At 62.1% G+C, this 23,526-nt stretch overlaps 2 protein-coding genes across 10 annotated transcripts in view; one reads left to right on the forward strand and one right to left on the reverse strand.

The window, feature by feature from the left end:
- The first annotated feature begins 2,422 nt into the window (after nt 1-2,422).
- Nucleotides 2,423-17,501, forward strand: KCTD17 (potassium channel tetramerization domain containing 17). 9 transcript variants are annotated; one of them, XM_047867537.1, is made up of 8 exons: nt 2,423-2,657; nt 3,801-3,909; nt 6,113-6,204; nt 7,004-7,099; nt 8,846-8,971; nt 10,302-10,365; nt 11,002-11,098; nt 12,036-12,248. In XM_047867537.1, exons 1-8 carry the CDS (start codon nt 2,448-2,450, stop codon nt 12,103-12,105), a joined length of 864 nt encoding a protein of 287 aa, XP_047723493.1. In that variant the 5' UTR covers nt 2,423-2,447; the 3' UTR covers nt 12,106-12,248. The 9 variants fall into 9 exon arrangements, with proteins under 9 accessions (XP_047723493.1, XP_047723495.1, XP_047723487.1 ...); XM_047867539.1 differs by lacking the exons at nt 11,002-11,098; nt 12,036-12,248 and adding an exon at nt 14,882-17,501; XM_047867531.1 differs by lacking the exon at nt 11,002-11,098 and having other exon boundaries at nt 10,302-10,380; nt 12,036-12,935.
- The window catches only part of TMPRSS6 (transmembrane serine protease 6), a 34,164-nt gene continuing 26,706 nt past the window's right edge, over nt 16,069-23,526 (reverse strand). The window contains exons 14-18 of the mRNA XM_047867541.1: nt 22,419-22,535; nt 21,945-22,113; nt 20,268-20,539; nt 16,778-16,914; nt 16,069-16,227 (exon numbers count right to left, since the gene is read on the reverse strand). Coding sequence (XP_047723497.1) covers nt 16,069-16,227; nt 16,778-16,914; nt 20,268-20,539; nt 21,945-22,113; nt 22,419-22,535 — 854 coding nt within the window. The remainder of the gene's footprint in view (nt 16,228-16,777; nt 16,915-20,267; nt 20,540-21,944; nt 22,114-22,418; nt 22,536-23,526) is intronic.

The following is a 23,526-nucleotide window of genomic DNA, read 5'->3' on the forward strand; positions in this document are numbered from 1 at the left end:
ACACACACACACACACACACACACACAACTAGGAAGAGTGCCAGTCCATAATCAGAAACAGGACCGTCTGGGATTCCATGTTTTGTCAAAGCCACTCCAATTCACCTCCCCGACCTGAGGTCCCCTCTAAAGCAGGGACCACGACTGACATCTTCACTTCCGTGTTTCAATGTCTGGCACGTGGTGGGCATTCAACAAACAGTAAGGCACCGAGTGATGGTTGGTGGGAGCGAAGGGTGTCAGCCCTGTGACCGCACTACGGTGTCCTCATCTGATGACGGGGTTAAGGACACAGCTTCGGGACTCCGCGGGAGGCAGGGTGGTTATTGGCTTGGGCTCCAGAACCCACGACGAGACCAGGTTTGGAGGCTGCCTTGCGCTCGGCAGCCAGTTCCAGCACGACCTGTGAAGGCTCACGGTCTTGGAGCCACGGTCCCGTCTTCTGGAGGACGGAGGTGGGAACGGATCGCGTCCTGCTGAGTGACCCTGTGCAAGCCACTCTGTGCCTCCAGTCCTGGGGCAGGTCTGTGGGAGCAGTTTGGGTCTGGCCAGCCCTGGGCTCCTGAGGCATCATCACGCTGAGCCTCAGCTTTCTCAACCTACTCCTCATACGAACTTGTTTCCAACTGGCCCACGCATGGGGCTTTTCCTGTCCTCTTTGGTGGGCGGTCTCCTCCCCTCTCCAGTCCAAGTAATTCTCCAGAGAGCCACACCTGGAGGGACAACTGTCACTTGCCCCACAGGCACGGCAAACACAGGTTGGCCCCAGACTGACCTCTCAGCCCCCTGCTCAACTCAATAGGCTAAAGACCAGGGACTATGCCGGGTGTTAAATAGACATTATACGATTTAATCTTCACGGCAACGCTCTACGGTAGCAACTATCAGAGTTCCCATTTTGCAAAAGGAAAAACAGGCTCAGAGAGGAAGTTGCTCAAGAGCATGCATTGTAGCAGCAGTGACCGATTCCCTGACCAGGGGAGGAGATTTCCTCTCAGCACGAAGCCAGGCTGCCCAGTGTGGGGAGCCCTGGGAGGCAAGGGACACTGGGATCACTGAGGGAAGCCTCAGACCCCTCTCCCTTAATCCGGGATCAAGACTCGAGCATCCACTGGGGCGCCTGGGTGGCTCCATCGGTTAAGCGTCTGACTTTGACCCAGGTCATGATCTCATGGTTCGTGAGTTCGAGCCCCACGTCGGGCTCTGTGCTGACAGCTCAGAGCCTGGAGTCTGCTTCCGATTCTGTCTCTCTCTCTCTCTCTCCCTCTCTCTCTCTCTCTCTCTCTCTGCCCCTCCCCTGCTCATGCTCTCTCTTTCTCAAAATAAACATTAAAAACATTTAAAAAAAAAAAAGACTCAAGCATCCAGAAGGTGAGAAAGTTAAGGACAGCTTCCCCTTCAGCCCTTGTCCCTCCCTGGTCCCAGAGGACCACCCTGCAGTCCCCTCCCCTCCCCACCCTGCAGTCTCCATGATGGCAACAGTCCCAGCTCCAAGTTGTCTGGCTTAGAAGGGGGCGCACACAACCAGTCCCTCTCTCCCTCCCAAATTACAGATGGGAAAGCTGAGACCTTGCCCAGTACCTCATCCCACAAAAGCCAAGATGAAAACCCAGTTCTCTCGACTTTGATCCAGTGCCCTTTCCACCCTTTTCCCTAGAAACCTTTCCCTAGAAGCACTGACAGCCCATGGCAGGGGAGCAGGAAAGGGGCCTTGGTGGCGGAAAGGCACCTGGAGCCCACCTGGGTCCTTGCTGGCCTGCCACTCACCAGCCGTGTGAGTCAGGGGGGTCACTTCACATCAGTGTCCTCATCCGTACAATGGGTACAGTAATACCAGCTCTCACAGGGCTGCTGAGAGCTTCAGGGCCAAATACAGACATACTAAGCATCTGGAATGTAGTGGGTGGTCAGTCGACTTTAAGCCCAACTATGTTGTCCTCAACTTATGTTGGCAAAGAACCCAGCCTCCCCACCTTCATCCCCCGCTTCACTCCCCCCCCCCGCCCCCACCAACCCAAAGGGCAGTATGAAAGAATCTTGGAAAACAGAGAACAGGTGAGTGCTACAGAATCCTGAGAGCAAACGTTTCTCCCGGCACCAATTGTTTAATAACCTAAACTGGAGCAAGAGAAAACAGTTCTCGGAAGAACACGCAGGAGGAAGGAGCACCGATTTGGGGTAGCACTCACTATTGCCCCACTGACCTCGAACTTGACCTTCCCCAAACACGGTGATTTGGCCAAAGGGCTTCTTCTGGAGGCCGGGTCTGCCGGCCGCCCAGGAAGCGCCCAGGCGGTGGGATTGGGAGCGGTGGCCCCGAGGACCACCACCCCGGCCGCCTCGCCCCGCCCCGTTCGCCCCGCCCCGCCCCGCCCGGGACGCGGACTACAGTTCCCGGCATGCCCGGCGCGCGGTACCTGCCCGCCCCCAGCCTCCGCGCCCGGAGGATGCAGACGCCGGGGCGAGCGGGGAGGATGGAGGCCGGGGAGGCAGCGCCGCCGGCGGGGGCGGGCGGCCGCGCGCCGGGCGGCTGGGGCAAGTGGGTGCGGCTCAACGTGGGGGGCACGGTGTTCCTGACCACCCGGCAGACGCTGTGCCGGGAGCAGAAGTCCTTCCTCAGCCGCCTGTGCCAGGGGGAAGAGCTGCAGTCGGACCGGGTGAGGCCCGCGCGGGGGGCGGCCGTCGGGCGGGGTCCTCTGCCCGCCCGAATCCGGGCCGGCCTGGCCGGGAACTCGGCTGCTTTGATTTCCCCAGGGCCCGAGGCAGGAAGAGCTAGTCGGAGGAAGGGAGGAGGGAAAGCACGGGATGTGCCCATTGTCGTGGCAACGGGACAACGCCGGGCCGCGGCCATTTAGGGCATTCGGACCACCGCCCTGGGCTCCCACCCAGGAGGCTGGTGGATCGGGACCCTCGCCCTCCTTTGGGGCCTTCCCTCCTTCCCAAACGGGACTCCCGCACCGGGGAAGGAGTTGGCTGCGGTGGCTTCCCCACGGCCCTTTGCGGTGTGGGTGGCCTAGGAGTGCCGCGCGCTGGGTAGAGAAGTCCTGGGGTGCCTTCCGAGCTGGGTTTCATCAGGGAGGAGCCCGGGCCTGTCGGCCACCATTTCTGGGCTCCCATCCCTGCTCTGCTGCAAACTGCCTGCATGACCTTGGGTCGGACCCCTCCCTGCTCCAGGATCAGCCTCCTGTCTGTAACCAAAGGAGGCTGGTCTGCAGGTGACCTGAAGGGCCCCCTCTCCCTCATTCCCTGACCCTCTGCTGCTGTGACCTTGGGCAAGTCTCCTCACCCTTTGACGTGCCTGCTTTCCCTCCGTAGAGTTGTCCAGATGCCCGCCCTGCCTCCCTGCAGGCCGAGCCTGTCCAATGAGATAGCGACTCCTTTGGAAACTTGTAAACATCCAGCATCCCCAGAATGACTGGGGATCTGATGGAGATAGTGTAGGGCTGGCTTCAGGGGAACAACCTCTAAGAGGGACAATCACCGAGCCCTACTCTGCGGCAGGTGCCGCTCAGAACTCACCGGATGCTCACCATGACCCCTGGTTATGGGGGAGCGGAGTGAGGCTCAGAGAGGCCCAGTCACTGGCCCCAGGTCACATAGTGAGGAAATGGCAGAGGCAGGACTTGAACCTACGCGGGTCTGACAGCAAAGCCTTTCTGTCCCATCATGCCACTTCATTCCAATGAAGAGCAGACTCAGCGCTCGCTCCCTCCCTCCCTCCAACCATTGCTGGGCCTGAAGTAAGGGGGTGGGTTGGGGGAGGCCTCTCCTCTCACTGCCTGTGTCCCTTATCTCCTTAGGATGAGACTGGGGCCTACCTCATTGACCGTGACCCCACCTACTTTGGGCCCATCCTGAACTTCCTCCGGCATGGCAAGCTGGTGCTGGACAAGGACATGGCCGAGGAGGGTGAGTTGGTCCAGGGGGCTAGCCGGGGGACTGCATCCTACCTAGCCCTGCCCTCTGCAGTCGGCCAGAGCCTTCCGTGGAAGTCCAAAGCCATTTCTCCCAGTCAGGGCTGGGGAGACATTTGATTCCTTCCATGTTTCCCACTTCCTCGTCCCTGACAAGACTGAACCGCAAAGCCTCTGCCTGGACTGAGCCTGGGGCTGCACCAGGCTGACCAGCCTGAGCTTTGGCCGAGCGCTGTTGGGGAGGTGACGGAGGCGGAGAGGCAGAAGACAGAGGGCAACAGTGAGGCCGGCAGTGTGTGTTGTGGGCAGGGATGCCCTTTCTCCTGACCTCCTGGGAAGGCAGGTGTGAATAGGGTGGAGACAGGCACGGGAGGAGGCATGGGCTCTCTTTCTGCGGGTGATCCGGTATCTGAGATGCCTGGCAAGGGCTGACAGTCAGCAGGCGGGTGGAGCAGGTGACTCTTCTGCAAATCCAGCGGCCTCTGTGGCACAGCTGGTTGTGGGTGGAGGTGGGGGAGGGGGAGCCGGTTCCCCAGCAGGGGTTTGGTTCTTCCGGGGGCCTAGGGCTGAGGCCCTGTAGATGCCCATGTCTGGCTCCAGCAGATGGCGGGGAAGCCATGCCCGAGAGAATATCCTCTGGGCAAAGCCTCAGCCGGGGTGGGGGGGGGGGGGGCTACAACTATAAACAGCTCCAAGTCAACTCTTCCTTGGGGCACAAGGCGTGGCTCCGGGTCAGCTGACCCAGCCGGGCCAGCTTGGACATGTCACTTCTCCTTTCTGAGCCTCCACATGTCTATATCAATTAGGGGCGGCGATCTACATCGGGGAGAGCATGTTTGGGGACAGCAGGTGTCATGAATCCCAGTGTTTGTACCCTGTGGGTGTTTAGAACAGCCCATCCTTCCTCACGTGGGGCCAACGGTCTCCCCCGCTGACCCCCGTGGGACCTGGTGATCTAAAGGCCATGTAGCTCCCCAGTGGGCTGGGGTTTCAAACTTGGAGCCCACGGTAGGCACCAGCCCCTCGGCTTTCGGGCAGCCCCTCAGGGGAGCACAGGTACCGGGGCACGGCTGGGGCCCAGGAACAGGGCCCGCGGGGAGGGGACGTAAACACTGCGTCACCGCCGACATCTGTTTACAGGTGCTGGGTTTCTGCCAGTTCTGCTACTCCCCGCACCTGCGACAGGGCCGGGGCCCCCATCGAGGGCCCCGGAGGATCTGGGACGAGATTTTTCTAGCTGTGGGACACCCGGAAAGTCACTTATCTCTCTGTGCCTCCATGCCCGCATCTGTGGAGCGGGGTGGCGAGAGCACCCGCCTTCCTGAGCTGCTGTGAGGGCGGAGGGAAGGAATACAAGTATGTCCTTTAGTGCAGCACCTGGCACCAAGGGTCACTGATGCCGTGTTCGTCATCTGTCATGGGCAGGGCTCCCCAAGGCGCACTCAGGCAGGAAGACTCGCGGGCCGCCTACTTGGTATTAGGTTCCGTGTAGGTAACCTGGGACAGAGGCTAGATCAGACACGGCCCGGCCCTCAGGGAGCCCGGAGGCCAGTCAAGGAAAGAACCAGGGGGATCCTTGCCCTGTAGGCACTCAGGAGACTCCAAAGGCCTGGGGCCATTCCGCTTGTCGGTGAGACTCTCAGTTCCCTCAGCTGTGTGGGGACAATAATGCCTGCTTCCCCGTGTCCCCAGGGCTCTTGCTGAGTGCCTGAGGGGGCTTTGTAAAGGGTGTGGTAGTCGGGACGGACGTGTACAAAGATGATGCATCTGTAGTGGGTTCTGAAGTCAGAGGAACTTGGATTTGGATCCCAGCTCTGCCGCCTACCGGCGGTAGAGCCTGGGGCAGCTGCTTCTCTTTCCGGGCCTCGGTTTCCCCCATCGTTCAGTGGGGGCAGTGACCGTACCTACTTCTAGTGCTAAGAATTAACTGCAGTAGAGAACGTAACGTGCTTAGCACAGTAGCTGGCACTTAGCCGCGCTTCATCGATGGGAGTGTGTGATGGGGGGTCAGCCGGGGTCCTTCTCGTTGTGATGTTCTAGCTTCCGGCCCCAGTGAGTCTGCTGCCTCTTGCCAGCCCTGAAGCAGCCCCCAGATGGGGGCACTGGCGGGTGTGGGGGGGTGTGGGGCAGAGGGGACACGGGGAGAGGAGGGCACGGGGGCAGCCCGAGTGACCCGGGGGCCGCTCTGTCTGTGCCAGGGGTCCTCGAGGAAGCCGAGTTCTACAACATCGGCCCGCTGATCCGCATCATCAAAGACCGGATGGAGGAGAAGGACTATCCGGTCACACAGGTCAGGAGCAGCAAGGCAGCAGGGAGCCAGAGCAGGCTGTGGCGGGAGAGCCAGAGCTGGGGGAGGCGGGAGGAGGGTCGGGAGACGTGGGGAGGCCCAGCTGGCCTGTGACGCGAGGGGGTTGTCCAGCTCCCAGACTGCCCAGCAAAGCCCCAGACGGGGGGAAGGACGCTGGGTTCTGTCCCTGACTCGCCTCTGTTCGCGGTATGAATGAGACCTGTCCCCTCTTCCCTTCCCCACGCAAAATGGGGTCAGTGTGGAGGCACAGGGGGCCTTGTGGGGGCAACGCAGGATTAGTAAATTGTCCATTTCGTGACATCAGGCAGACCCCTGGGGGCAGAGCGCGAGGTGCTGGGGCTTAGGCTTCTGAGCGCCCTGGGCCTGGTCTGGAGGCGGGGCTGGGGGGGCCCCCTCTGGCCACCCTGGAGGAGACGTGGGTGGGGCAGGCGGACGGGTGGCCCCCGGAGATTGAAGGGGGTTAGCTCCGTGGCCTCTCTTCCTCCTCGTACCACCTGTGCTCCTGCTCTGCCACGCTTCGGCTCCGTGACCTTGGGCAAGTCAGAGCCTCTGTGAAGATCCCGTAACTCGTGGCGTGTGGGGAAGGATGAAGTGAGACCGTGCGTGTCGAGGGCTGGGCGCACGGGGGGGTCCTCAGGACGTAGCTGCCGCCTCCCCACCTTGCACCCGCCCCTCCTTGTCTCCTTAGGGGTGTGCGGTGGGCGGGGGGAGAAGAAGCTGCGGGGGTGACAGGTGCTCGTCCCTCCCCCGGCTGCCCTCCAGGTCACCTGTCTGCCTGCAGGTCCCCCCCAAGCACGTGTACCGCGTGCTGCAGTGCCAGGAGGAGGAGTTGACGCAGATGGTCTCCACCATGTCAGACGGCTGGCGCTTCGAGCAGGTGGGTGGGGGCCACGGGGCCACCCCTGGAACCACCCGGCGTCACGGGGAAGCCCCAGGCCGGGGTTCCCCGGCACGGCCCCCAGCCATCACGCTGAACAAGAGTAGGAAAGGCCACGCTCGGCCGCGGAGTGACCAGAAGGAGAGAGACAGAAGACCCGGGCGGCTTCGGTGGGGGTTCTCCCAGCCCCCGGGGCGTGGTCTCCGCAGGGGCACGGGCGGGTCTCTGGCCCCCAGGCGACAGCGATCCCCCGTAGGTGAGCGGACCCCACCTGGGGTCAACGCCTCTCGTGACAAGGCCCGGCAGCTTCCGGGTCCCTGCCGGGGGACCTGCCGAGTCACAGCCTTGCCACGCCCGGGAAGCCCAAGGGGTGACTTCCCACGAGGACTCACAGGGACCGATGCAGTCAGGAGCAACTTGTCATGAGTGGTGCCATCCTGGCCATGCAGCTCACGTCACGCGGCTCAGGTTTCCAGAGGAACAGAGCCAGCAAGTTAACCCCACGTCACATTTGTCCTTCGAGAAGGAAGAGGGTTTGGCTGGCTCTGTAGCCGCACCTGCCCACGGCCCCTGGGACGTGGAGGTTGAAGAAGGGAGAAGGCCAGGGATCCCCGGATGGCCGGGCGGTACGGAGGAATAGCTCCGTCCAGGAGCCAGAGGCCTGGATCTGCCACTTGCAGGCCATGTGACCCTGAGCGAGTCACATCTCCTCTCTGGGCCTCAGTTTCCCAATCTGTGACGTGGGCCAGTCGTGCTCCCTTTGCAAGACTGTTGGGAAGATTAGAAGTGCCATGGACAGGGGCGCCTGGGGGGCTCCGTCGGTTGAGCGACCGACTTCGGCTCAGGTCACGATCTCGCGGTTCGTGAGTTCAAGCCCCGCGTCAGGCTCTGTGCGGACAGCTCGGAGCCTAGAGCCCGCTTCCAGATTCTGTGCCTCCCTCTCTCTCTCTGTCCCTCCCCTGCTTGCACTCTGTCTCTCTCTCTCAAAAATAAACATTGAAAAAGAAAAAAAAAGAAGTGCCATGGGTAAAGTCCCTGGCCTAGAGTAGAACTCCCTGGAGCCAGGCAGGATCACACAGATTATCAGCCTGTAAGTCTCCAAGACTCCGGTGAGGACTCAGGATCCCGGGGTCTAACCCCTGTTCCACTCTTCCTGGCTGGGGGACTTCCTGCAGGTTACTGTCTCTTCAAGCCCCGTTTGCCAGAGGGGCTGATTTTCACTCTGCCTGTTGGGCGAGGGTCCTGGGTGGCCGAATGTCATGCGCAGGGCCTCGTGGTTGGGGTTCTTCCAAGGACCCCGGGACAAAGGTGGGGCTCCGTGGAGCCCACGGGAGCCTCTGGCAGTCGCATGGGCTCCCAGAGGCTGAGCAGGCAGCTCAGGGGGCACCGATCGTTTGTCCTCCGGCCTAAGGCGGGGACAGCCTGTTCCACCTCTGCTTCTGAGAATGAACAGAATAGTCTGTGGGGCCCCACCATGCCAACCCTACCCTACAGCTTGGTTCTGGGGCTGCTTCAGCCACGCCTGGGACGGAGGTGGACGATGATCCGCCCATCGTGGCCTCCGCCTGCTTTTAGGCAGCGGCCTCTAGATCTGGGCCTGGGGTGAGGGGTGGGGAACCGCAGAGAGAAGGCGGCGTCCTCCAGGGGTTAGGCCCGGCCCGGCCAAGCCAGGGCGGGTGGCTGTGCGGGCTGCCTTTAACCCGGCCTCCCAACCTGTCCTCTTTGTCCCCACGCTCCGCCCCCCAGCTGGTGAACATCGGCTCCTCCTACAACTATGGCAACGAGGACCAGGCTGAGTTCCTGTGCGTGGTGTCCAAGGAGCTCTACACCTCCCCGCACGGGCTGAGCTCTGAGTCCAGCCGCAAAACCAAGGTGAGCCCCCCCCCCGCCTCAGCTTCCCCCCCCCCTTTTCCTCCATCCTCTCCCTGCCCTCCACCCAGCCATCCCTGCTTCTCTCTCCCTCCTGCTGCACACACATAACCAACCACCTGGTCACAGCTAATGCCATCCATCCCATGCCACCCACGGTCCCGTCTGCTCACGCCGGTTACCCAGGCCCAGGCAGGGGGAGAAATGAGCTAGGATCGTCCCAAGGGCACGGCCAGAGGGGGCCTGGATGCCGTTCGCACGGCGGCCACAGGGTGTACCGAACTAGGGGTTTGGGCACGGTGTGCCGCTCCCTGTGTGACCTTGGACAAGCCCCGGCCCTCCGGTGTGTTCTCTGAGAAGTGAGGGTAGACTACGTCCTCTCTGGTGCCGCCACGCTTAGAGCTTCTGGGATCCAAAATGGCCAGTTTATTTCCCAGAGGTGGGTAAATGTTCCCAGCTGGCCGGGGCCAGGGCAGGGAAGCCAAATCTGTGCATCCTGCCCCTTCCCCGGGCCCCTTCCTCAGGTGCTCTGCAGGGGAGAGGTCAGCAACCCCGGGGGACCCAGCCACGTGTTCCTGCCCTGGCCTCTGAGGCAGCAAAGCCGGCTGTGGGGAAGGGGGCTGAGCACAGGTCCTGCCGCCTCGAACCCAGAGCCGGTCAGAAGCCTCGAGGGCCTTTGGTGGGGCCGATGGGGCAGGGCAGCAAGCCAGGCAGGGAAAGAGGGAGACGGTTCCCTCTAGGGGGGAAGGGGGGGGGTCTGTCCCAGTGCGTCGGAGACTTACGAACCCGGGCTTCCTGTCTGTCTGTCTGCCTCCCCGTCCTGCGACTCCCCCTGCCCGCCCCACCGCCATCAGGGTCAGTGGCTGGCACTGCCTTGCGAGGGTGCAGAGCAAGCCCGCTGCTCCTGCCTCTCTGCGCCAAAGCCTGGGAGCTTGGGGCGTCGGAACCTGTCCATGGCATCCCCGGGCCTTCCCTGGCCTCGTGTCTACTCTGGGTCAGCCCTCCTGAAGTGAGGCCTCCCCAGGCTCCCCTGGCCACACACCCACCCGTTCCTCTTCCAGCCCTCACCCGGCCTTGCGCCCCGTAGTAGCGGCCGGACTGCTCCGTGAGCATCCCCCAGCGGGGGCCCCGTCCCGTGCCCTTCCTCCGGGCCCTTCCAGAGCCCCCAGGGGACGGGACAAGACGCCCCAGCTTCTCCCTCCTTAAGGTCCCCCCCCCCGCCCCCGCATCTCGCCCACCCTGAGAGGGGGCCCACGGGGACAGCTGCCCGCCGGCCCTGGCCCCTCGTTAGTTCTCCACTCTTTCTTCCCTGGGTCCGCCGGCTGGTCCACAGAGCACGGAGGAGCAGCTGGAGGACGAGCGGCGGCAGGAGGTGGAACAGGTGCAGGTGGAGGCAGGTACACAGGAGAAAGGTGCAGCCGCCCCCCGAGGAGAATGATTGCGCATAAAAGCCAGAGCCTCCCGCCCACTGCCCCGCTGGAGCCAGCCGCCGAACCGGGGGGCCGGGGCCTGCGGGCGGGACGGGCCACCAGGGTCAGCTCAGCCGCGCGCCCGGCGCCTCGCCTGCATAACCATCCCTTCTCTCGCTTTCTCTTTACAGCCCAGTCCTCCCAGGAGCCCGCTAACCTTTTCTCCCTCCCGCCACCGCCGCCTCCTCCGCTTCCCGCGGGAGGCCCCGCCTCATCTTCATCCACCTCTTCCTCCTCCTGGATCTCATCTGCACCCTGCCTCTTCCCTCTCTGCCCCTGTCCGGGTTTCCTCTCTGCCTGCTCACGCCTCCATCCCCGGGCCGCCCCGGCCCCCGCCTCCCGCGCCCTCCACCCAGGCGCCCCGGCCCCCCCGCATCCCAGAGCCTCCCGCCTGCCGCCTCCCGCGCCCCCTCTGGCGCCTGCCGCCTCCCGGCCTGGGGACGAGGGTCGTGGCCGCGTCTCCTTGGCGCCCGCCAGCCCCGCCGGGCACCCCTGAGGCCGGGCCGCCCCGCCCAGCGCCTCCCGTCCTCGCCGCCGCCGCCGCCTCACGTTTCCTCCTTGCAGGTCCCCATCTGCACCCCTCAGGGCTGAGGCTGCGCTTGCAGCGAGGGCTTCTCCTCCTCGGGGCCCCTCGCCCGCCCCCCCAGAGCCGCCATCCCTGGTTTGTAGCTTGGCGGAGCTGGAGGGAGGGCGGCAGCCAGGAGGGGGCGCGTCTCCTGTCCCCGGACCTGAGCCTGACTTTTCAGCCGACTTTCTCCCCTCACCTGTTTGGCCTTGGGTGTGAGGCGCAGAGAGAAGAGCCTTAGGGGGCGGGGCCTCTTTGCCATCTGTCCCTCAGCCCCAGAGCCGGGCTGGGAAGGAGGGAGGGGGGACGGCAGCCAGACGCCGTGGCCTCACCCCTGCCCATCCAGGAGCCCCTGCATCACAGCCTCGCGGCACTGGGTTCCCCGTCTCTTCCGGGGTGGGAAGGACAGCCGGCCGCACCGGGGTTCCTTTGGCCTAGGAGGAGTCAGCCAGAGCTGGCTGGGGATCAGGGCGTCGCGGAAAAAGCCCTGGCCGGGTGCCTCCAAGCCCCCACTCAGTTGTAGCCGCCTGCTCTGTGACCTTGGGCAAGTCACTGTCCCTGTCTCGGCCACAGTTGCCTCTAAAATGGGGATAGGCAGCAGCTGTCTGCCACCTTTTGCCTGAGCCGGCAGGGACCTGACCTTGACCGCCCTCCCCCCCCCCCCCCCCCCACTTCCCCAACCAGAGTCACCAACGCTCTGGCCTCCACGGCAGCCACCACCCAGCCCAGGATGGGGCGTGGGGCTCCCGGATGGGCGAGCTGGGTCCCCTTCCTGCTCCCCCTCCTCGGCTCTGAATTCACCTTCTCTGGGCCTCAGCCTCCCCCCCCCCCTCTTCTGAGAAGGGACCCTGTAACTCACCTACCTCTTTCTCTCTCCCTCTCTTCCCCTCCCCTCCCTCCATTTCAATCTCCTCTCTGCCCTCCCCTGGCCTCGCCTCACCCCTCCTCACTGGCCCCACCCTGTCATTCCTCTCCTGGTGTTCTGACCACCCCCCCACCCGTCCCCCTGCCCCTTCCCCCTCTTATTTTCTAGCTGTTACAAGCCAGAGGCACCCGGATGTGAGGCCCCAGATCACCTCCAGGGACTTGGGGTTCCGATCTGAAATCCTTTATTTTTGTACCACGGGGTGGGGCCCCGGCTCCAGGCGGAGGAAGCACTCTCCCCCCTGCCACTTCTGTCTACACCTGCGGGGCTGTGATCTACCCCTGCCTCTGGGGGCCGGGTGGGGGCCCGCTGGAGCCTCTCAAGGCCTGAGGTGGGCCCTGGGACCCCTGGGCAGAGCCACTGGCCTGTGGCCAAAGTGTGGCGCTGTCCAGCTGTGTTTCCCACGCCGCCATGGTCCCTCCCCCGGGTCCCCCAGCTGCATGAATGAGACCCTCCCTCCTGACCCAGTCACATCTCCTCCCTGAGCCTTAGTCTCCCCATCTGTCCAGTGGGTTCTCTCTCCCCACCGCCACCTACCTCACAGGGTTGTTGTGAGGTTGACAAAGAGGAGCAGGGTCCCAGAAAGCCCTCGGGGAGTGTACAAAGCACCAGGCAGAGGGTGACCCTCCCTTCGCCCTTCCCTCAGAGGGGGAAGGATCTGCTCAGCCCCACATGGAGATTCAGGTATTGGTGGAACGAAGGGGGTGGGGGTCGGCCCTGTCGGAGGAAGGGGGAGGGGGACTCAGCCTCCTCCCTGGCTGCTCCCACTGCCCTGTGCCCTGCTGGGTGCCGAGGCCCCCCCCCCCCCAGCCAGGAGGGGGCGGGCAGGGGCTCCGCAGGGGCCGTGCAGCGGGCAGGAACCAGTGAGAAGGGAAAGGGGGCCGTTCCTCCCTTTGCCCTGGGGAGAGTCTGGGGGCAGCAGGGGCTGAGCAAGGGGCCCCTCCTGCGTTGATGATCTCCCAGGCTGTGCCCAACCCCACCATGTAATAAAACCTGAAGAAACAGCCACGGGGCTGCCTCCCTCTCTTCCTCTGGGCCGCTTTTGGGGATGGGGCTAAGCTCAAGGTCGGATAAATGACTCAAAGGTAACGGGGCTTTTTCTTAAGGGGCCCTGCCCTGTGGTCACTCTTCTGTGTGTATGGGGAGAGGGGGGGAGGGAGGTCACGGCTGCATCCTCCGCCCAGTGGCCCAACGGCAAGGTCACCAGCTCTGCCTTGCTGGGAGAACGTTGGCACGTGCCTGCCCCTCTCTGGGCCTCAGTTTCCTCATCTGTAAAGGGTTGGACCAGGCGACTAGCAAGGCCCAGCCCCTGGAGCCAGGCAGGTCTCTTCCTGCCTCCCGGCATCCCTAGACCAGCTAGGGATGCTGAGGGGGCAGGGGGTTGCTGAAATCAGGATAGAAGCCCCCCCCCCCCCCCCCCCGCTTCCCAGCCTCACCCTACCGTTCCCATGGCCCTTTGCTTCACAGCCTCTGCTGCGTCCTAACCCCCAGGGTGCCCCCTCTGCATCCTGCTGTGACTTCTCTTGGTCCCCTCCACACCTTGCCATTGCTGTCACCCTTCTGTCTCCAGTCTCAGAAAATATAAACACCTGGGTCCCTGCTCCACGTTCTCTGAGCCCGCCCGCCTGCCCGCAGGACCCTGGGCTTCTCTTTCCTGCCCAGGAGGGCCTCCCACCCCACCCTGCCCCGCCCTGGCCAAGCCCTGCTAAGTCTCCACCTTGCTCCCCTGCCCCGGCATCCCTGCAAAACAGGGGGCCCCTAGGCAGAGGCCTTGCCTGGGGCCAGGCGAGGCTCCCCCCGACCCTGCTCCACTCAGGCCGGGGGGGGGGGGGGCCCTCACCACTCCCCTTGGGGCATCTGGCTCGCAGAACTGACCTCACATTTTGTGTCCTGCTTTGCAGAACCGTCCCCAGGAGGCTTGTTAAAAGAACAGACCGTCCAGCCCGCCCCCATCCCCATTCTAAGACCGGGGTGGGACCCACAAATGTCTATCTCAGCAGGGCCCCCAACACTGGGTCTGGCCGCGCCTGTGGGAAGCCTGAGAGGCTAGGGGCTGGAATGCTTTAACATCCTCCACCACCACCCCCCCCCCCACGCCCCCCCCCCCCCGGATCTGGAGCTGTCCCCCTAGGGTCTGCTCTGTCCTCTCATCCTGCAGGCGGGCCCAGCAGGCAAGAGATCGCCTGCACGGGCCTCTGGACTAGCAGGCCATAGCCAAAGCAGCAGAGGTCCTCTCTGACCGCTGCCGCTTGGTCGCTAAGGCTCCGCCCTCCCAGCACCCTTTCAGCTCTGGCCACGCCTCTCAGCCTCCCGCAGGAGCCCCCCCTCTGGAGTGTCTATCTCCCCGCCTCCTCAGCCTCCCCGGCAGCGTGTCTTCTGAGGAGGGGCTCTGAAATCCTCCAGACCTCAAGCCCCCACCAGGCCAGGCAACAGGGGATCAGAACAGATCCCTTGGAATGGTCCCTGGGTGATTCCTCTGTCACCCAACCCCAATCCATGGAGGCACCTGGAGGACACTGAGGGTCCTTCAAGTCCATCCTTCCTGCCCCGCTCATTAGAGCCTACCCTCTCCCTCCTGGAGTCCTGCAGTGGCCTCCTCAAGGCCTCCCTGCCTCCCACTCCGTCCACACTGCTGCTGGTGGTCCATTCCACAATGTGAATCCACTCGTGTGTCACTCTCCTGTCATAAAGGCTTGCGTGGCTTCCCAGAGCATGCAGGGTCAAGTCCTAAGCTCAACTCCAAACTCTTTGTCAGCTGCTCTGAGTGTCCCCCGCCCCCCCCAACACTCCTTTTCATTCCTTCCCACTCAACCTCTGTTTCACTCAAAACAGCTTACCAATATGTCCCGTTCTGGTGGGACTCTGCCTTTGCACGTGCTGTTCCCCTGTCTGGAATGCCCTTCCCCACCTTGGCCATCTTCGGGCCACACAACTCAAGTTCTCACCTCCTCCAGGCAGCCTTCCCTGACATCCCGAGTTCTCGGCTACCCCAGAGCCCCTTCATGCTGGATTGCCATCCGCAGGCCTCCTGAGATCAGGAGCTGAGCTCTGTGCATCTCCGTGGCCCCACTGCAGGAGTTGACACACAGCAGGAGAGCCTGCCGGGTAAATGGCGCCAAGAATGCAAAGGGAGTGTTGTGCCGGAGAAGTGGAGGACTGGGAACCAGGAGGTGGGGCTTCCACGCCAGGCTTCACCCCCAACCGCGGGTGTGCCAATGAGGACGGCTCTGCTCCTCTCTGCCTCAGTTTCCTCCCAGGCTTCCAGAAGGAGCCCATCACTTGTCCCATCCTTCGCTCTGCTCTCCGGTTCACCAAACCCCTGCCTTCCTGGGGTTGGTCCTGGGACCTGGACAACTGCCCGGGAGGTCACTCTCCTGCCCCCACTGACCTAACCTTGGCCTTCCAGACATTTGACGAACAGACCGGGCAGGAAGCGGAGGCTCGCACAGTCGAGAGCGTGAGGTCAGTGCTCCGGGGCCCTGTTTAACCCCCAGAGCAGAGCCTCAGATCAAACGGCTTTATTCCACAGGGCGGCGGCTCACTTCCAGGTGAGAGTGAGCAGTGGATGCCCGGGGGACAGGTAGGGGTGGGGGGAGAACCCTACACCCAGGGCTCCCCCACCCTTTGGCGTACGGTGGCAGCTGGCCCAGCTGGCTGTCTCCGGGGCTCTGCGGGTCCGTCCTTGAGGGTGCCTTCCATCCACACCCCCCCCCCTCAAGTTCACGGGCTGGGATCTGCTCGGCATTGGCAGAGGGGAGCCCAGACACCTCTTCTGGGACCCGGAAGCCCCGTTGGTGCTGCTGAACCATTTCCCCCACCCCCAGAGTCAGCAGTGGAGGAAGGGGGAGGGGGAGAGGGAATCAGAAGGTGACAGGGCTGGAATGTGAACCCCCTCAGCCGGGCCTGCTGACTATCCCGGCCCTGGGGTGCAGGGGGAGTCGCCACCAGCTGCTGGCCCTCCTCTTCCTCCTGTTGCCCTCCCCGGGGCAGATGTCAGGGAGCAGGTCGGGGACCACGGGACGCCACCCCCTGCCTCTGCGGGGCCCTGCTTGCCCCCAGAAAACTCGCTCCCCTGCCTCGTGGGTGCCCTGGCCACTTGAGTCCGGGAGGTGGGCCCCAGCTCCGCAGGGAGGGCAGCTCCTCAGCTCAGCACCTGCTGGATCCAGCCAATCACTCCTGTGATGCGGGTGTAGACACCAAAGTAATTGGGCCGGCCACAGCCCAGGCCCCAGCTGACCAGCCCCGCCAGGAACCAGCGGCCACTGGGCTCCTTACACACAAGCGGGCCTCCCGAGTCGCCCTGCAAGGGGGAGAGAAGAGACAGGGCCGCGTCAGGGTAAGGCGAGGGTCCTGGCCGCTGGGAATTTTCCAGCCGACAAGAAAGTCACACCCCCTTCTGAAGCCTCTACTTGCCCCGCGCCTGGTAAGTGGAGAGAGCCCAAAGCAGCCCTGCCCGTGCTTCCGTGGGTCCTGGACGTCGCGGAAGCGTCCGCGGGTGTCCCCACGCCCCACTCACCTCTGCCTCCCTTCTGTGGGCTCCCATCCCTTGCCACTGTGTCCCCTCGGGCAAAGTGCCTTGCAGGGGCAGGGGGCGGAACCGGGTTTGAGCCTTAGACCTGCCCCCCACGGTTCTCTTGTGATCTGGGACAACTTGGGGCAAGTCCCTCCACCCCACCCCCACCCGGAGCCTCAGTTTCCTCATCAATGAAGTTGGGGCTAGCCAGCCCCGCGTCGCTGGGAGGCTGCGGGGCCTCGGCAGGCCGGTGCCAGCAGAGGGCCAGGCCGCGGGTGGCGGGAGGGCCACCTTCCCCCCGCCTCCTCTCGCCCGCCCCCGCCTCCCCCAGAGTCACCTGGCAGGCATCCTTCTTGCCCTTCCGGTAGCCGGCACACAGCATGCGGGGCGTCACCTGGTAGCGATAGGCCTCGCTGCACAGATCCTGCGGGATCAGCTGCACATCGACTTTCTGCAAACCGTTGCTGGTGGGGCCTGCCCCGTGCGGCCGAGGACGGAAGGCAGACATGAGATCTGACTCTTCCTCCCGCCCTTCCCCTTGTTCTCAGGAGCCCCCCTTCATCTGCTCTGCTCACCCCCTACCCCTCCGCCTCACCATCACTCGGCTCTGGCTCCTTGCAGCCCCCGGGGACACAGCCCCCCCCCCCCCAAAGCCTATCAGGACTAGTGTCCTTCTCCCCACCCCCCAGTCCCTCCTGCTGGCGGCCTCTTGCCTGCACTGCTCGGTGACGGCTCCTGGGGGGATCTTTCCAGAGCGCACACCTGACCCCTACACTCTTCCCCGAAAAGTTATCAGTGCTACCCCAGCATCCAGCCCAGTGCTTTCCCACGAGTGCTTCACGTGAGACCCCGCAGGGAGCCTCAGTCGGCACTGTGCCTGGTCCCACCCTGAGATCTGGTTGTTTGGCCAGCGGGGGGCTCGACAGCGGTGTCTTTCTGGAAGCCCTCAGGTGGTTGGTTTTTTTTTTTTTTTAATGTTTATTTATTTTTGAGGGAGAGAGTGCGAGCCAGGGAGGGGCAGAGAGAGAGAGAGAGAGAGAGAGAGAGATTGGGAGACAGAATCCCAAACAGGCCCCAGGCTCCGAGCTGTTGGCACAGCCCGATGTGGGGCTCGAACTCACGAGCTGTGAGATCATGATCCGAGCCGAAGGCGGACACCTACCCGAGCCACCCAGGCACCCCAGCCCTCAGGCGGTTCTAAAGTGCGGGTCGGTGACAAAGCAGGAAAGACTATCCAATGGAAAAAAGACAGCCTCTTTAACAAATGGTGCCGGGAGAACTGGACAGCAACATGCAGAAGGTTGAAACTAGACCACTTTCTCACACCATTCACAAAAATAAACTCAAAATGGATAAAGGACCTGAATGTGAGACAGGAAACCATCAAAACCCTAGAGGAGAAAGCAGGAAAAGACCTCTCTGACCTCAGCCGTAGCAATCTCTTACTCGACACATCCCCAAAGGCAAGGGAATTAAAAGCAAAAATGAACCACTGGGACCTCATCAAGATAAAAAGCTTCTGCACAGCAAAGGAAACAATCAACAAAACTAAAAGGCAACCAACTGAATGGGAAAAGATATTTGCAAATGACATATCGGACAAAGGGCTAGTATCCAAAATCTATAAAGAGCTCCCCAAACTCCACACCCGAAAAACAAATAACCCAGTGAAGAAATGGGCAGAAAACATGAATAGACACTTCTCTAAAGAAGACATCCAGATGGCCAGCAGGCACATGAAAAGATGCTCAATGTCGCTCCTCATCAGGGAAATACAAATCAAAACCACACTCAGATATCACCTCACGCCAGTCAGAGTGGCTGAAATGAACAAATCAGGAGACTATAGATGCTGGAGAGGATGTGGAGAAACGAGAACCCTCTTGCACTGTCGGTGGGAATGCAAACTGGTGCAGCCGCTCTGGAAAACAGTGTGGAGGTTCCTCAAAAAATTAAAACTAGATCTACCCTATGACCCAGCAATAGCACTGCTAGGAATTGACCCAAGGGATACAGGAGTGCTGATGCATAGGGGCCCTTGTACCCCAATGTTTATAGCAGCACTCTCAACAATAACCAAATTACGGAAAGAGCCTAAATGGCCATCAACTGATGAATGGAGAAAGAAATTGTGGTTTATATACACAATGGAGTACTACATGGGAATAAGAAAGAATGAAATATGGCCCTTTGTAGCAACGTGGATGGAACTGGAGAGTGTTATGCTAAGTGAAGTAAGCCATACAGAGAAAGACAGCTACCATATGGTTTCACTCTTATGTGGATCCTGAGAAACTTAACAGGAACCCATGGGGGAGGGGAAGGAAAAGAAAAAGAGAGAGAGAGGTTAGAGTGGGAGAGAGCCAAAGCATAAGAGACTCTTAAAAACTGAGAGCAAACTGAGGGCTGATGGGGGGTGGCAGGAAGGGGAGGGCGGGTGATGGGTATTGAGGAGGGCATCTTTTGGGATGAGCACTGGGTGTTGTATGGAAACCAATCTGACAATAAATCTCATATATTTAAAAAAGAAAAAAACTGCGGGTCGGGTGAACTCCTGGTTCAACCTCCTCACAGTGGCCTATGAGACCCCTGTCCTTCCTGCCGGTCCTCACCCAGACCCACCTGCCCCCAGCTCCCCTCTGGTGCCGGCCGTTCTCAGGGCTCCCGGGGCAGCTTCCTGTGCGCTTAACCGAACACCTTTCTCCTCCGCTTTGTTACTGCCCACCTGTCCTCCCAGCCCCAGCTTAGATATAGCCCCTCCTCTGGAAGCCTCCCAGACCGTGCCTGGCTAGGCGTCCCCTCTGGGCTGCCACCGCCGTTGTGCCTCCCCACCCATGTCGGCTCTTAGCACCGTCTCCCCCCAGAATGTTCTCATCTTTATAGTCCCTTTGCCCAACTCAATGCCTAGCATATAGTAGGTGCTCATAAATGTGCCCTTGGATGAATGAATGAATGAATGAAGGAAGGAAGGAGCAAATGAATCAACCCTTGATTTACTCTTCTCCATCATCCCCTCCATCCAGTCACTTTCCATCTGAGCCTCAGTTTCCCCATCTTTAAATTATCCGCACGGTCCTGCTGGCCTGCCTCCAGATTGTACATCATGTGCCCGTCTTTAAAGCCACCACCTTTAAGGGGTGCTGGGCATAGTCACGGAACAGAAGTAGCCTCTAGGGATGGTCAGTTTAGGTGGGAAGGGGAGAAACCCCCCCTGCTGCTGAGAGGCTGTAGCAGGAACAGCAGGGGGTCTGGGGTCAGGCGGTCCTAGGTTCCAATCCTCTCTGGCTGTGTGACTTTGAGCAACTGCTAAAAAAAAAAATGTCTCTGTGCCTCAGTTTCCCCATCCATAAAATGGACGTAATAGCCACCCTTCAGGGTGTATGATGGAATACATGAGACCACGTTCCCTAAAACCCCACCTCGATGTAGAAAGTGGTAACAATTAAGAGCGCTCCCCAGGCCCCCTCCACCCCACCTCTGTCTCAGGAGCGGAGGTCGGAGCTTGCCCGTGGGGCTGTTGGGTTCCTAGCCTGCCCCACCACCTCACCCATATCCCCCAACGGAACATTCCCCCCCCCCCCCCGCCCCCCGCGACCTTCGTTCCCTTTAAATACGTCATGCAAGGAGGGAAGGGCCTGGAAGGCAGGAGCCACCCGCTTCTGTGACAGGCAGCCCCGGTTCACCCCGGGACCAGAGGGCCTCCGGGGTGGAGCCCTGGGGCCCTTTGCCCCGCCCCCTCGGGGCCCGGAAGCGACGGGAGGTGGCCCGCTCCCCGACTCCCTAGACCTGCCCCCCACCCCCCCCCCCCACCCCCGAAGCCGGCTCACCGCCCTCGCGCAGGGCGCCCCAGCCCGTGATCCAGCAGTGCAGGCCGGGCTCGAAGAAGTGGGAGCGCGCGGGCAGGCAGACGGGGCGCACGGCGGGCGAGCGCACCACGGGGTGGTCGAGCTGCAGCAGGGCCACGTCGTAGTCGTGGCTGTCCTCCTCGTGGTAAGGGTGCAGGAGCAGGCGGCTCACCTTGAAGGACACCTCGCCCGGCCAGCGCGAGCTCTGCCACACCTTGCCCAGGAACACGGTCCACAGCGCCGGGGAGGCCATGCTGGGGGTGGGGAGGGGGCGCGTCCTCGCTCAGCCGCGGCCTCTCCGGTCCCAGCCCCTGAGGAGAGCCAGCTTCCCCACGTGGGCCGCGGGCCACCACACCCTCCCTTCCCCACCCCCGGGTAGCTGGTGGGGGGGGGGGGTACAGCGTGGGTGCTGGCGCCAGAATCCCCCTGCCTGGGTTCCAGTCCCAGCTTCACCCCTGCCTCCGTGTGTGTGCGCCTCTCTAGCCCTCAGTCTCCCCGTCTGCGAAATGGGAATAGCACCTTCTACTCCTACGTTACTGGGGGGATTCAGTGAGACTGTGCGTGTAAAAAAATTAGCACAGCGCCAGGCAGTGACGAACATTTCTCTCCTTTTTGTCCCTGCGCTTTACAGATGGGGCTGCTGTGAGCTCGCTGAGACCTGCCTAGTCCTCACTGGGGAGGGGAGGGGGCTCCGAGTGTGGAGCAGTCAGCAGAGAAGGGGCAGTGAAGACCCCCTCCCCACTCCCCCGCCCCCGATGTCAGGTCAGCGTCCAAATCTTTCTTCACCTTGCGGGCTGCGGAGAGCCAGGGAGGCAGTGAGAGAATGAGGTGGTCAGACTGCACCCAGAAAGAGCCCGCAGGCACCTGGGCAGGGAATGCAAAGCGGAGCTGGGCTCTGGGCTGCCTGGGGTGGCCCGAGGCGCTGGCGATAGCGTGGACGGGCCACGGCTGAGCATTGGCCGGGTGCACCGAGAGAACTTGGTCTCTGGCTCTGGATGTAAGGAGCAGGGGGTGGGGTGCCCCGATGGCTCCTGGCCTTTGGCTGGGGGCTGTGTAGACCCAGGACAGAAGAGGAGGTGTGGGAGGGGAGTCCAGGGCTGGCTGTCCTGGGGGTGAGGCGGGGCAGGGGGGATGATGGGCAGGAGATGGGGGCCGGGGGGGGGCGGGTGGGGAGGAGGTGTTGAGAGCCCATCGTGCAGATGGAGAAGACCTCCGTGGGGCTGGGTGGCATGTCCCTTCTTGGCTTCTTTGGGCCCCACTCACCAGGTTGGGGGGCAACCTGGCAGAGGGGGGGCATGGCCTATGGCCAGGTCGGGCAGTTCTGTTCTCTGCTGGTACCCCTAGTTTCCGGCCCAGCTCCCTAGCAGGAGCGCAAGAAATATTTCTGAATGAATGAGTAAATGAGTGAGTGGGGAATGAATCACTGACCCAGCTTGAATCGAGATACTGGAAATAGAACAGAGAGGTTGAGCATCCTTTCTGGGGCCGCAGACTATGTTCATGGTGGAGCCAGGACTGAACCCAAGGGTCAGAACAGCCCGTCTGTTGGGCTTCCACCACCCTTCCTTCCTGCCTGGATCTCAGACCCGCTGTCCACCCCCTGCCATGGCCTTCTCTACCCCGTCTCTTGTGGTCTAGGTGCCCATGCCCCCCACTCACCTGTCCTCCTGGAAGCAGTGAGCGGCTGTTATCACCCAGCGGTCAGCGATCAACGCCCCCCCACAGATGTGTCGGCCCCGAACCTGGAGGCTGGCCTGCCAGGGCCACTCGCCCTCCGAAGACACGGCGCCGCCCACTATGCGGCCGGAGGGGCCCTGGAGGCCACAGTCTGGGTGCGTGGGGGAGGGGCAGGGCCAGAAGCCGGTGAGAAACAGGCAGAGAGAAACGGAGAAGGGGAGGCATCGAGGAAGGGCAGAGGACAGATGGAAGGAGGCGGGAAAAAGAATAAAGGAGAGGACGGACCCAGAGCAGGTGCAGAGGCAGGACAGAAAGAGACAAAGTGAGCTCTCCTTCAGCTTCCCCGTGTGGGCACCTCCCTCCCCGCCACACTCCAGGGCCCAGCCGCTGGAGAGAGGCTTCTCTCCGCCCGTCTGCCCTGTTGAAGGGCCCCAGGCAGCCGCAGGCCAGGCTTACCACAGTGCTGCTCGTCTGAGCCGTCCCTGCAGTCCAGCAGCCCGTCACACTCCGGGTTGGGCTTCTTCACGCAGCTGCGGTCCTCACACTGGAAGGTGAATGTCCCACAAGGCACCCCTGCGGGAGAAGGGGTGGGGATGGGTCACCCAGAGTAGGTGCCCAAGCCCAAGGGAGCCTCTGAAACAGGCCCAGGGAATATGGAGCCTGGAAGAGGCCAGAGGAGACTGCGGAGTGATCCCTCGACCACACTGAAGGGGTCCCTGGGGCTCCTGCAGCATGTCCTAAAGGCAGGCCGTGTCCCCTCCCCACCCTTCACCCCCTTCAGACTGGTGTGTTGAGACCAAGGCTGTGTCTCCTCAGCAGGCTGTGACTCCCGAGGTCGTGCCTGCCACTCCAGGTGTACCGGGAGGCAGAACTATGCCTCCACTTTCAGACTAGGCTTCCAAGAACAGGGCTGTGCCGCTCCTGGCATTCTGAGGCTCCCCGCCAAGCCCAGCCTGCCTCCAGACCCCGGCCCCAGCCAGCCACCCGCCTGCTCCTCACCGTCTTCGCCGCGAAGACCTTTCTGTGCCACCACCTGGTCTTGGCCTGCTCTCCTTTCCTCCCGCCTCTTTACATTTTACCTCTCTTCAAGGCCATGTTCAAAGCCCACCTCCTCTAGGAAGCTTTCCCTGCCTGATCTCCTCCCGCAGTCCAGACTTCCCATGCTCCTGGACATGATGTCCAGAAGGTGATGTGCCAGTCACCCATCATGTCTTCCTACTAATGGACAATCCCAGAGGGCAGGGGACTTTTATTCCCAGTCCCTCACTCTACTTCACCTATCCCTGGGTTGTCTGCAGGTGTTGGTTGGCTGGTTGGATGAATGGATGGATGCATGGGTGGTTGGATGGTTGGATGGTTGGATGGATGCATGGATGCATGGATGCATGGATGGATAGATGGCTGCATGGATGGATGCATGGGTGCATGGATGGACAGATGGATAAATGGATAGATGGATGGATGGATGGATGGATGGAAGGATGCATGGATGGATGGATGGATGCATGAATGCATAGATGGACAGATGGATGGATGGATAGATGGATGGATGCATGGATGGATG

The sequence above is a fragment of the Prionailurus viverrinus genome, chromosome B4, assembly GCF_022837055.1.
Source record: "Prionailurus viverrinus isolate Anna chromosome B4, UM_Priviv_1.0, whole genome shotgun sequence".
Classification (NCBI taxonomy): Eukaryota; Metazoa; Chordata; class Mammalia; order Carnivora; family Felidae; genus Prionailurus; species Prionailurus viverrinus.